This window comes from Salvia splendens, chromosome 14 (assembly GCF_004379255.2).
Source record: "Salvia splendens isolate huo1 chromosome 14, SspV2, whole genome shotgun sequence".
NCBI classification, from domain to species: Eukaryota; Viridiplantae; Streptophyta; class Magnoliopsida; order Lamiales; family Lamiaceae; genus Salvia; species Salvia splendens.
The window spans coordinates 21291166-21304819 of NC_056045.1; the positions used below are offsets into that span (position 1 = coordinate 21291166).

General features: G+C 42.4%; 1 protein-coding gene across 1 annotated transcript; it reads right to left on the bottom strand.

Annotated features, from left to right (window-relative positions):
- Positions 1-397: 397 nt before the first annotated feature.
- LOC121764954 (ubiquitin-activating enzyme E1 1-like) lies at positions 398-6334 on the bottom strand. The gene is made up of 6 exons (XM_042160985.1): positions 5750-6334; positions 5043-5260; positions 3191-3985; positions 1811-2679; positions 1276-1708; positions 398-1177 (listed from the first exon to the last, which is right to left on the bottom strand). Exons 1-6 carry the CDS (start codon positions 6276-6278, stop codon positions 581-583), a joined length of 3441 nt encoding a protein of 1146 aa, XP_042016919.1. The 5' UTR covers positions 6279-6334; the 3' UTR covers positions 398-580.
- Between the last annotated feature and the right edge of the window lie 7320 nt (positions 6335-13654).

The window sequence follows — 13654 nt, forward strand, 5'->3', positions numbered from 1 at the left end:
ACACTTTTCTTAACATTTCTTAAAACTTATGCCACCTAGGAATGAGACTCCTAATAGCGGACGGAGGGAGTAATAATAACAAATTTAATACAAAAGTATACAAAATTAATTCAATTGCCTCAGAAAAATATCCAAATAATATTCAATATTTATGGAATAATAGAGGCTTAGAGTCAACTATAACTAAATCTCCATATCGCACATATGTAATTGATGTTACCAGAACTATTTATTTTACCGCGACACCAAATACTCTTTTTTCAAGGATCTTGTGTAAGTATTAACTTATTTGCATATACTTAAGTTTAATAGGAGGAGTAAATAATTTCCACAAGAGGGAAACCTGCCAGTCAAGCAATAAGAATAAGGCATGGCATCTATGAGACTACAAAGCAAATGCAGAAAATCAAATTTAGCACCCAAAAAGAACCGTGACAAAGAACAAGTCAAGTGCTCAAATTCACCCCACTTTATGATAAGAGAGAGTCTAAATCGTCTTGATATGCTGTCTTTCATATAACTTAATATCAGAAGGGAAGGGAAGGGAGTTCAAAGGATAAAGGTCCTAGTTTCTGAGCGATCAGCGGAAGTAGATGGATATTTGGGGAATATCAACATCATTGTCGTCTTCATCCTCGCATGCCACAACGACATCCACGTGGTTGCGGTACGGTGGCAGCTCTACCTTGGCTACATCCCGTACAAGGTCTGAGATCTTCTTGTCCATCCGGTCCTTGTGTCGAGGGAACATGCTGTTGTAGAGCAGGCAACTTCCGAAAGAAATGCTGTAGGCATTCAGTCCTTTGTCGGAAAGCCATTTGAGCAGTTCCCTCAAAGTTGGATTGTTCTTTATGATCCATCTGTCCCACACGGTCCAGCTCATGTTCTGATGTTTAACAACCTTGGGAGGCACTGGTTCTGCTATGGAGAATAGCGGGAGAGCAAGGTTCGCAAATGTGTTGCGATAATCTTCTACCTTGTGGGACCCATCGATTACTTTATACAGCTCGAGGCACACCAAGCCGGTGGCCATTGCTGTGGAAGTTGCAATGGCTGGAATGATCCTCCCAGCAATGAATTTGGCTTTCAGCTTGTCCACTTCAGGAATGCTATAATTTCTTGCCCTCATGTTTGCAAGTGCTGCGATCAGGTCCATGTGATAGTTGGTGTCGTCGTCCTACACAAACACGCACCAACATTAGAGAGAAAGTAGCTGAATAGATAAAAAACCATTCTTAGCAGCATTGTTAAATTTGTACGAGACAAGATGCAAACCTTCTCAAATTGGATCGGTTTCATCCTGAAGTTTGGTGGTAATGCCTGGCAACATTTCTCAAGCTTCACAATTAAATCGTTAATAACAGCAGCATCATCCACGGAAGCAGTAGCAAGACTAGTAGCTTTCTCATCAGTTACAATTTTTGCATCACTTCTTGGCTGGAAATCAGGGACAATGACTTGATCAACAGCCTCTGACAGTTTCTTGGGGTTCTTCACCCAGTCAGCTATAGGGATGCCGAATGTCTCTGCTCGCAGGATGGATCCAGCCATAATAAAGTGAAGATGGCTGGGATCAGAGGTAGAAAACTGCAGGGGACGAGGAAACCTCTTTGGGGCTGACCAGAAAGGTGCACCAGTGCTTGTTGCAGCATCCTCGGGGAATGTGAAAGCTAACTGCTTCACCCTGTTTGCAAAATAGTCTTCAAACCTGCCAATGGACAGAAAATTCATATAAGCATATTCACAGGGAAGTTAGCAACATAAATCCAACCCAAAAAGAGAATATATAAGGAATTTGAAAGAGATTTACTTTAGACGAGCCCACAAAATACAATCTTGGAAAGATTCACATCGCTCCCTGTCAAGACACTCAATTACACGTTCCAAGTTGTCCCTTGCTTGAGCATCGCCAGCATTTCTCATTGCAGAGGCATACTCAGCAGGATTAGATAGATATGCATTCACTTCAGCCGGTGTCTTTTCTAGCAATCCCTCAAATTCTGACCGGGCCCATGTCAAACAGTGATCAATGTTATGCGGGAAGGAGTGCACAGTGCACATTGGTGCTTGTTTCTCTGGGGGGTCACGGGAAGCACCATAGTTTTCCGTCAGGTGGGGAATGACCATTTGAGTATTACATTTGGCACCCAAAGTTCCAGACTCCAGAAGTGGTTTCTGGAAATATAAGCACCTCTGGTCAACATAAAGTCTGGCATTTACATTGTCCAGGGCATTGATCACAACACTGAGATTCTCCCAGAAAGCATCATGGAAAACATTCTCAGTCTCCGAGCCAACACGATTTTGTAAAGCTTCTATATGAAACTGGAGATTAATTGCCAAAGCAGCAGAAGCAGCAACAGTGGATTTTGGCTGCCCAATGTTCCAATCCCGGAAGAGGAATTGCCTACTTAGGTTACTCTTCTCTATCACATCATCATCAGTAATTGTCAATTTTCCAGATGATCCACATGAAACTCCCATGAGAGCCAAATTTTTAAGAAATTCACAGCCTAAAGCACCAGATCCAACAACAAAAGTTTTTGCATCTTCTAGTTTCTTTTGAAGCTTAGACCCAAACACTGAAATCTGGGCATCATAGCGGCTATTCAAGGGTCGGAAGTCGCTGGGATCAATAGGCTCAGTAGGAAGCGATTCTACGGAGTCAAAGTAAAAGAACTGCAATAACATCAAAACAAAAAAGTTTAGCTGCATTATATAATTTTTTATACCAGCTATTCTGGGAATAAAGCTACAGCAGAAATGGTGACGGTGATTGTGCGACTTAAATTTTGATAAAAGTTTTAACAATTACATAATGGATAAAAAAGTAGACCTAAAGTTCACAAAAAGAGAATAAATATAAAGTAAAACAATAACACCAAACTATACCATATACATACAAGAAGTGAATGGTGCAGTTTTAGTCTATAAAGTGTCCAAGTCATGACTTCTATCCAAAATACACAAGAACAAGATTTTACAAGACCTCGGGCGGTCAGGCCATAGGGAGCAAATTTTTATTAAGAAACTGCCAATAAGTATTCTAATTGTTTTAATAACTTCAATCGGGACTCATTCTATGTAGTAGGCCACAAGTTTCATTACTAATCTAGTCAAAGAGGGGAAACATAGGAAAGGGAATGAAAACAAGTCGAGAAAGGCTTTCAGCAGGAGAGAAATTAATAACCTGAAAAAGAGGATGAAACTTCCCAGAGCATGCCTTCATAACCTCCTGCCCGACAATGCCACCAAACATGGCAGCCATAGGATTCAGGACAGCTCTAGCACCAAAAGCAAAGTGTCTAAGAAGCTTAGGATTAATATCATCCAATTTGCCATCACCTTGGCTTTCGTTCATGTTACTGGTTATAGAAATCAACTTCTGTGCATCCTCTTCACAACCAGCAACTGGGTAGCGCCCCGTTTCAGACACAAACTTATCTAATGCTTGGAATGCCAAATGCAGAAGAGGGGGTCTGTCAAACTTGGAGAAATCAGAAAGAAGGAAATCACCAGTATCTTTTAATGCCTCCTTCAGCGGCTTGAAGTTCAGCACCTTGGGCTGTTTCACCTGAGTTACAATACCACCTCTCTCATATGCACCATAACTAGTTGTATCTTCTTCAAGGGTGAAGGAGTAAGGACGTGCATTTTTTACTTTTCTTGGCTTTCCATCATTTAGTTCAGTCATTCCTCGGACTTCTGAGAATACAACCAGATCCCCATCCTGAAACTCAAGCCTTTCATCATCCACACATGCCACAAGAGCAGGGTTGTCGTTACTGATAGATGCAATAATTCCGGTATGAGGCTCTTCACCGTCAACATCGACTACAGTGAATGCAGGTCCAAAATCACAGAAAGCACTACCAAAAAGACCTCTTACTTCTGTCTTTATAAAAGCAATAGGTGGCTGATGATTATGACAGTAGTCACTGAACTCGATTGCAGTATCTAAATTGATGTCAGTAAAAACCACAGCCTGCAGAGGTAACATTTATCTTTATAAGAAATAACTGAAACATAAAAATAATGTATGCATGGCAGTGATGGATTGCAGGAACGCTCATAAGTAAACTTAAGCTTTTTTCCGAAGATCATTTGATGCCTAAAATAAAGCAAATGCTGAACACACAGTAGCTGGCCTATCAGGACATGGGTAAAACATTTTGCCTCCAATTTTGAAAAGCAAAAGCTAATAATTAGTAGAATTAACTGCACAACATATATGGGATAGGATGAAAGAGAACATTCCTTCAGTTCTTCCGAATGTTGGGATTATTGATATAGACAATTAGACAGACTAGACCCATATTATGTTATGATAGTAATAGCAAGTAAACTTAAGCTTATCTTTATGATACCATATATTCATAAAACAATGTATTCTCTATCATTGTAGGTTTTTAGCTATTAGGTCAGAATGTTACATTGTGATAATGAAAGTTTCCATAAAAACATTTAGTTTCCCAATCAATGGATTGTTTAAGTAAAAGTGACAGCCATATTATAAAGGAGTAGAAGAAGTGTAACTGTACTGAAACAATATGCACGGCAAAAGACAAAGTGAATCCACGCTTCTATTTCACAAGTAAATAAATTTAAATAAAGAGTACACATGTCAAGGAAAACAAAGTACAGAAGATGTTTGTAGATATGCACTTAAGTATCATGCATATGAACAAATATTCAGTCACATGAATCTATTTTGGATTTTAAATGAATGGAAATTAGCATCATCAGCAGACAAAAAATTCTGATACAATGAGGCTACGAGGTATTTGAACTTATCCCACTGAAGCCTTCAGCCAGATGAAGTAACATATGCAACAACTCACATCAATAAGTACTTTATCTTATGCATGCTCAACGTTAGCAGAAAGACACAGTTTTAGGGTTCGGAGAAGGTATAATACATAGCAAAATGAAAACCAAAAGCAACAAAGGGAGAGAGGCAGAGGGGGACTACGTATGCACGGAATCAATGTCGAAAAAGTGTGTGCAATACAAAAAGAAACAAATTATACTAAAAGAATTACCTGAAATTCTGAAAGTTGTTCTTTAGTCAATTTTGTAGTCAAAGTGAGGACAGTCACAGCATTATTTAGTTCCTGTAGCTTCTGAACTGAAGCAAGTGCCCTGTTTTTACCTAAATCTTTTTCTGTGAAAACAAAGTTACTAGACATATCCCATAACTCCACTGATCCTTCATCATGCAATGTCACAGACTTCACACCAGCAAGGATAAGGTTCTTGGCTGAAAGTGTTAAAAAGCATTGAGTATTTGAGTTATGATAAGCCTCTCCTACTTTATTCATCAAATAAGCATTCAGACACAAATTGTAATATGCGTATCATTTGGAAAGACACTTTCACAAGCAAACACAAATATAAATCAGATGATCAGATCCTATGAATAAACGCATGAATTCTACTAAAAATTATCTCTTGACACATTCTCCTAGGTCATCAGGAACATGAGGACAGCCACACAGCAAGCATATCTAGCAATAGCTAAATTAAAAGCTATAAAGGGAAACCTAAGGAAAAAATCCCAAAGACAGTGACAGATTCAGAATAGCTTGAATAATGAATATCACTCACAACTAGTGCTGATTCCGAGATCGATTACATCGAGCATTCACAAATTCCATAAAGTTTGTGACAGCAAGTGAATATACAGAATCAAACAATAACATATAAACAGCATCCAAGTATATCTGAGAGAGTTAGTAAAAAATTATACCAATCTCAACTCCGAGGCCCTGCATTCCAGACACGAAAACATTTGAAGCAAACAGCCTCCGCATAGTCTCTCGCCCGTAGACAGCCAGCTGCCGGCTGTGGAGATCCTCATCAATATCACGTTGGGTTCCATTGTCAAACGCCATGTCAGTGACTGTCGGTTCGCTGCAGTTGCTTTTCCCCACACCGTCGCTGCTGTTGTTCTTCGCCTGATTGCTGGAGTTTTCTGTAGAAGAAACCACGCGCTGCCTCTTGACACTATCGGAATCACTAACGTTAACAGCCTCGCCTTCCCCTGCTCTCTTTCTAGGAAGCATATAGTGCAACAAGCTGCTGAAAACACGCCGAATCCCCATCGAAACGACCAAAATCAGCACAGAGTATATAATTATTTTCGGAAATTCAGGATCGATATGATTCTTCGAATATAACAACAGACGGGAAGAGATCGGAGATTGTAGGACTACCGCAATCGTAATGAAAATTAAAGATAATATAAGGAGGCATCTTCCTAGGTTTTGAGAAGCCATTGGAAATCGATCGAAGAATATAAACAGGAAATCGATTCGAAACACAATAGATTAAGTAAAGAAAGAATTTACCGGTTGCAGCTTCGGAGAGGAAGGAATGAACCAGAGACGGAATGTTCGAGAGATATAGGGAGAGATGGGAAATGAAGAGGAAACGAGTGACTCGAGATACAACAGAGGGTTTTCTTTTCTGTGAGGAGACTTTTAAAAGATTTAACTATTTTCTGCCATCATTGTAAATTAGTAATGCATCTCTGCATTACTAACTTTATTACATTGATTAAAGATTTAACTATAAAAATGGTCTTTGTATTAGGCCATTAGCAATGAGGCGCCGCGCGACACATCATCACTTTTATCCTCCTACCCCACCTACAATGGGGCGCCCTAAGAGCATCTCTAATGGTTCTGGACATGCAATAGTCATCCTATAGTCTTCCCACTGCCACATCATCTGCACTAAAATCCTCATGCCACATCATCTGGACATGCAATAGCCCTCCCATAGCCATCTCATAGCCTATCCACATTACTAATAACAATTATATAATTTAATTTACAATCGTAGCAACATACGGAATTTAATTTACGAGACAAATACAGGAAAATTGAATAATAATATTAAAATTTATAAAAAAGTACAATAATTTATAAAAAAATACATTAATTTAAAAAAAATACAAAAATTAAAAAGTACAAAAAAAAAACATAAAAAATCACTCCTCGCCGCAGTCCTCGCCTCCGTCGTCGCCCAACCCTTCGTCGTCGCCGCCGCCGCCTCCGTCGCCCCCAACGCCACCGCTACTCCCGCCGGTATCCCTCTGAAACCCCTCCAATTCTTCACGCATGCTCCGGAGCAATACGCGAAGATAAGTATTCTCCTCGGGGTCCACCGCCGTCCGGAAGTCGGCTAAGGTCTTCACCATTTGAGCGCGCGTTTGTTAACGCGCGAAGAATTTGAGCTCATCGATGGACCTGCCGAGGGGGGATGCCGACTGGACCTCCTGGGAACTCGGGTGCCCCCCCCCGCTTCCCGTTGTGCCCGCCTTTGGCCAACCGGGCGAGGTCAGCGACCGAACGAACGAGGGGTTGGGAGCTCCTGGGCCGTCTCGGGGAGGTCGTGGGAACCACCGCTGCTGCCGCTATACTCACCGATATAGTTCAGTTTCTGCTTCTTCGGCCAGCCAGCCTTGACACCTGCCCGGAATTTCTCCGACTCGTGGAGCACAAGGTAAGAGGTCCAGTAGGTGAAGTAGTAGTACTTCCCGGGATCCGGGTAGGCTCTCTCCGCAATCCTCCTGCAGTCCTCCTCTGTTTGGCCACTGGTCCGCATGCGGAGGGCATTGGCGTACAAACCCGAAAATCGAGAGACGGCAGACCTGATTCGGTCCTAGCATTTTCGGCACTCCTCCTCGGTGCGCGGTCTTCCTTCAGGGCAAAATGCCATGTAGGCTGCGGCTACCTTGGCCCACAAGTTGACGATCCTCTAGTTGTTCGAAACGAGAGGATCATCGCAGACACTCACCCACGCCTTGGCCAGCGCAACGTTCTCCGCGTCCGTCCACTTCCTCCGGACCCCGCTATCCTCAACCGGCTGCGACGACTCGCCGACCTTCTTGGCCTTGCCCTTCTTCTTAGGGGCGCTCCGACCCCGCCCTACTCCCCGGCTTGGAATGGGGGTTTCCGGAACCTCGTTAATATTAAAACCCAACTCCTCTAAGGAGAAGCTCTCAAACGACGTGTACTGTGCATCCCTTGGGGTCGATGTGTGCGAAGAACCGGTGGAAAAATCAAAAGCCGGTCGATAGACGTTTTTTCCCCCAGGCGTCCCCTGCAGCGGTGGCATCATCTGCTGCGCCGGTGGCTGCATCCCGGGTGCCCACCCCGACATCATCTGCATAGGGGGTTGCATCGGCGGTACCCCCTGCCAAGCCGGCAAACTTCCCCCGGCGACCATCGGTGGCATCATCTGCTGCCACGGGTACATGTTGTAGTACCCGGTCATCGGAGGCCAACCACCTCCCACGGGAGCCGGGGGAGTCTGAGACCCGGTCGTCACTAGAGTACCTTCGTAGTTGTTCTCCATTTCTCGTTGTTGATCTTGTACAGAAATTAAGATAGAGAGAGTACTCGTTAATACAAGTGGTGCGAATGAAAATGACGTCCAAAGCGGGTATATATAGTGTTTTGAAAAAAAAAATTTAAAAAATAAAATTCGGGGCCTACAATGGCGCCGTGAGAGTCGGCGTCAGAATCGGCGTCAGTCCAAGAATTGGCGTAGGCGCGCCGGTTTCGCTGACGCCGGCTGCAATGGTTTGGCGTCGGCACCGGCGTCCGCGAAAAATCGGCGTGCCTACACTGACACCGCCATTGGAGATGCTCTGGCGCACCCTATATGTTATTAATTTAAATGTTATATTATTGTTTTGTTAATTAATGTAAATGTTTTAAAAAATGTAATGCAAACTAAATTAAAATACACAACGATTAACTAAAAACCAACGAAGATTGCATTCATTAAACAAAAGTTACACGTTTTGAGTTGGCTAAAATCTACTCAATTCCCAACTTCCGGCGCAGCTCATCGATCAACCCCCGGAGATATTCGGCTTCGGCGGGGTCCGTACACTTCTTGAGCATTTTGTGCGTCTGCAACAACGTCCTAGCCATCGAGGCTGTTGCCAACTTCTTGTACGTGGCGGTCGACGGGCGCGAGGTCGGGAGCGGGACCTCGATCGGCGATGGGTCGGCGGCGGTCGAGGATGATGTCGCCACCGCCTTTCCCTTGGCCTTCGCAGCCTTGACGCCTATGGGACGCAGAGAGGACATCGGTGTGCCGGAACTCTCAATGTCCTCGTACGGCCGGTTGAGGTCCACCGGACGAGTTCCGCTTTCACCGCTCGTATAACCACTAGCTTCGGTGTTCTTCGCCCTCTTTGACGCCCCGGTGTGCAGAATCCCACCTTGGAACTTCTGCTTGCCCCTCAAGAGCTCCCAGATGGCCTCGTGCCTGAACTCGCCGTACAGGGACTGGTACGATAACAACGCTTTGGAGCGCACGTCGCTCAAGCTCTCGCCGCTCCCCTGGGCCCTCGCGCACTTCTCGTACTCCGACGAGAACAGGTTGATTTGCTTCTTCAACTGGTCCCAGTGCTTGTGTAGCAGCTCCCGTTGCCGCTTGTACGCGCTCGGCGGCTTTGCCGCATTGTAGCGCTCGGCGATGCGTTCCCAGTACGCCTGCTGCCTCTGATTGTTCGCGAATATCGGGTCCTCCAATATGTCTACCCAACACCTCGCCAATATGAGGGATTCATCCGGCTGGTAGTTCATACGGCCGGGGGCGTACTCTTCACAATTTCCCGGAGGTGGCAACTTCTGCGCGCGGTGCCGGGCCCGGTTCTTTTTGACGGGGCAGAAGGGGCTGCGGCGGCGGCGCGGTGGGAGGGGACGACGGGTCGGTTTGGAGACGGCTCCATGTCATCCAAACCGTACGATTCCGTGTTGAATTCGGGATCGTACTGCGTGTTGTCGTCGAACGGTCGATATTCATCCGGTTCTGTACCCGGTCAACGAGTCTCCCCAAACATCGGACTCTTGGGACTTGAATCCATTTCGTTGTAATAATAAAAATTCGAGTTTCGAGAATGAAATCGTGAAATGAAACGTTAGAAATGAAGGTGGGGTAAGGGTATTTATACAAAAAATCGAAAACGCGTGCCATCGTCCGTCGATCCCGCAATGGGGCGCCCGATGCCGCGGACGATAGGCCATCGTCCGCGACGTAGGGCGAGCCCTATGGATCGGCCGCGGACGAAGGGGACGGACGATGGCGGGCACCCACAATGGGGGCATCGTCCGCGCCCGAGGACGATGGACGCCATAGGGCGTGCCATCGGGAGCCCGATTGCGGGTGCCCTTATGGGTTTATCTCGCTCATAGTTCATATACTTTAAAAATATCGTCAGACATCTCTTGATTAAGAGCATTCCCATCCGTGCTCTTGTCAATGAGCACGGATGTGGGCCCAGACCCACTTTTACTCCCTGCTCTTAGGCAAGAGCACAACACTCATATCCGTGCTCTTCCGCAAGGACAAGCTCAAGGGTCCCACCATTCTATTATTCAATTTAAATAAAAACATTTCCACAAAATTAAAATGCATTAAAAATATCATGAATACTATTACAAATTACAAAAAAATTTAAACTTACATAATTAAAATCCTAAAAATTAAAAAGTACATAATTAAAATCCTAAAAATTAAAAATTACATAATTAAATTCATAAAATTAAAAAAACCCACTACTCGTGGCCGAATTTCGCCTAGATGTGTTTGATTAGGTCTTCTTGTAGCTCAATGTGGGCTCGGGTATCGCGCATTGTGTTACTTGTTTCGATCCTCTCGCCCACCGTCGTATGCACACCTCGGCGTGGGGGATACCTCGCGGTTGAGTTTCCGGCTTCATCCTCATCGTAAAAGCTAGTCGCCATTGGTCCTTCGTCAGCTATAATTATGTTGTGCAAGATAATACACGTGTACATGATGTCGGCGATATTTTTCACGTACCACAACCGAGACGGGGCCTTCACAATGTTGAATCGGGCTTGAAGGACCCCAAAAGCTCTTTCGACGTCTTTCCGAGTGGACTCTTGACGCTGCGCAAAAAGAACCTGTCTCGGGTCTTGCGGGTTGCTGAGCGTCTTCACGAAAGCCAACCACCTTGGGTAGATACCATCGGCGAGATAGTAACCTATGTGGTATGCATTTCCGTTGACGGTGAAGTCGATCGCCGGTGCTACACCATTCAAAACATCATTGAAGAGTGGTGAAGAATAGAGCACGTTCAAGTCGTTGTTGGATCCGGCAATACCAAAATATGCATGTCAAATCCATAGGCGGTAGTCGGCGACCGCTTCAAGGATAAGTGTTGGACTACCGCCTTTGTGGCAAATAAGTGTTGCCACCTCCAAGCAGTCGGGCAATTCTTCCACCTCTAATGCATGCAGTCAATGCTGCCAAGCATACCGGAAAAACCATGGATTGTTTCGTGAAGACGAAGCAACCGTTGGCAATCATCGGTGGTGGGTGCCCGAAGGAATTCCTCACCGAAAGCTGAGCGAATGCCGTCGCAAAAAATTTTAAGGCAAAGGATTCCAGTTGACTCACCGACATGCAAATACTCGTCGAAGAGGTCAGCCGTTTGCCCAGTAGCAAGTTGTCGGATGGAACACGTACACTTCTGCAACGCCGAGAGACTTTGCCGACCGGTTGCATCTGTACTTGTTTGAAAGTATTCAACACGGGTGGATAATGTGTTGACAATACGCATAAACAAGCGTTTTGACATGCGAAAAAGGCGCCGAAAGTAATCTTCCGGAAACCGCGGCTGGTCGGAAAAATAGTCGGTAACGAGGCTTTCGTTGGCTCCCTCCCGATCACGATGGATGTAGCGGCGAGTTGATCTAGTTGGTCGAGGAGGAGGGGCGGGGGGTATTCGTGGCGACATAGGCTTCATAGGCGGCACGATATTGTTCATAGTATTCTTATTCTTCGTGCTCCGCTTCCGCATTGAGATTGGTGAAATCCATTTGAGAGGGTTTGAGTGAGAGAGGAAGATGTAGATAAGTTGTATGAAAAAATATGAATGAGAGATGATTTGATGTGAAAAATTGATGATAAATGTGTGTATTTATAGATGATTTTGGGAATAAAAAAATCCAGAAAAACGGTAAAAAACGGCCATATTTTTGGGAATATGAAAATATATATATTTTTTAATTTTTGGTATTATTTTCGATTTTAAAAAAATAAATTTCCAACGGAAATGCCGTTGGCCAATCAGAACGCGCCATGTCAGCTGCTCGCTGGCACGGACGTGCTCTTAGCTAAGAGCAGCGCTGCGCCAGCGGCAAGAGCGCAACGACGAGCAGGCGGTGCCGCTCCGCTGGCACGGACGGACGGACGAGCCGCTGCTCACCGTTGCGGCTGCTCTAATGGTTTATCTAAAAATGGTCTTTTTGGCTTTTTTTGAACCTCTTTTGGAGAGTTGGACAATTTGGTCTTTTTACATTTATAACTTTTTAAATCTGATATTATTTCAGTTATGTATTAAATCTGATTTTATTTCAAAATTATCATTCTTCTTCCCTTTTGTCATCTTTCACTTTGTTTCTTTATTTCAATATTAAATTTAATTTTATAAAATTAAATTTTAAATTTAAATTTTTAAATACTAATAATTTTTTATTAATTATTAAAATTATTAAATACCAAAAGTTAATAGTTTTAATCAATATTTGATAATGTCTAATATTTAATCAATAAGATATGTTGACGCCAAATTAGTTTGATCAATATTTAATAGTTTTAATCATAAATAGATATGCATCTACAGTGACTATATAATTTTCGTTTATTTATTTAAAAATATTTAAAATTAACTAGAATATTTAAACAAAGATACTCCTATATAAATACTTCAAATGGATAAGTAGTAGGAAATAATGTACAGCGAGACACAGACTTATTATAGTATAGAGTATAATGTTTTGATAAAAAAGGTTTTCAAAATATATATAGATATGTACTAATTTTGTGGGATGGACAAAAATGACATAAAAAGACTATGTTTTTGGAATGGATGGAGTATAATAGAATAATAGTAGTCTCAAATTTTTAGTCAACTTCATAATATTTAATCACAAGCAATTATAGCAACCGAACGAAGGCTAAGTATAATAACTCTTATTTTTCCATCATAATTCATATTATTTTTTTTGTACTTCTTCAATTAAGCTGAATATTGTATTAAATAACACAAATTAATAGTGTTAATCAATATTTATAGTGTCCATGAATTAATAGTTTTAATAAAAAAATTATTGATTTTTAAAAATCTAAATTTAAAATTTAATTTTATAAAATTAAATCTATATTGAAATAAAGAAACAAAGTGAAGGATGGCAAAAAGGAAAAAGAATGATAATTTTGAAATAATATCAGATTTAAAAAGTTAAAAAAGTGTAAAAAGACCAAATTGCCCAGCATCCCAAAAGGGCATTTTCGGTTCAAAAAAGACAAAAGGGCCATTTTTTAGATAAACCCTTAGTCCAGGGAAGACTATAGGCGAGATAAACTCATAGTACATGGACCATTTTTGTGGTTCACTCTTGATTAAAACAATAATATTAGTGATAGAAAGGAAGATCTGTAACTAATGATAAAAAATATAAGTTAATAATAATAAGATATATAAATAAAAGAAAATACTATGTGCTAGTAAAAAAATTAAGAGTATGCAATATATCAAAATTTAGAAAAATAATACCAAATACATTGATGTTAGAGATATGTAAAAATAATTTTAATGATAAAA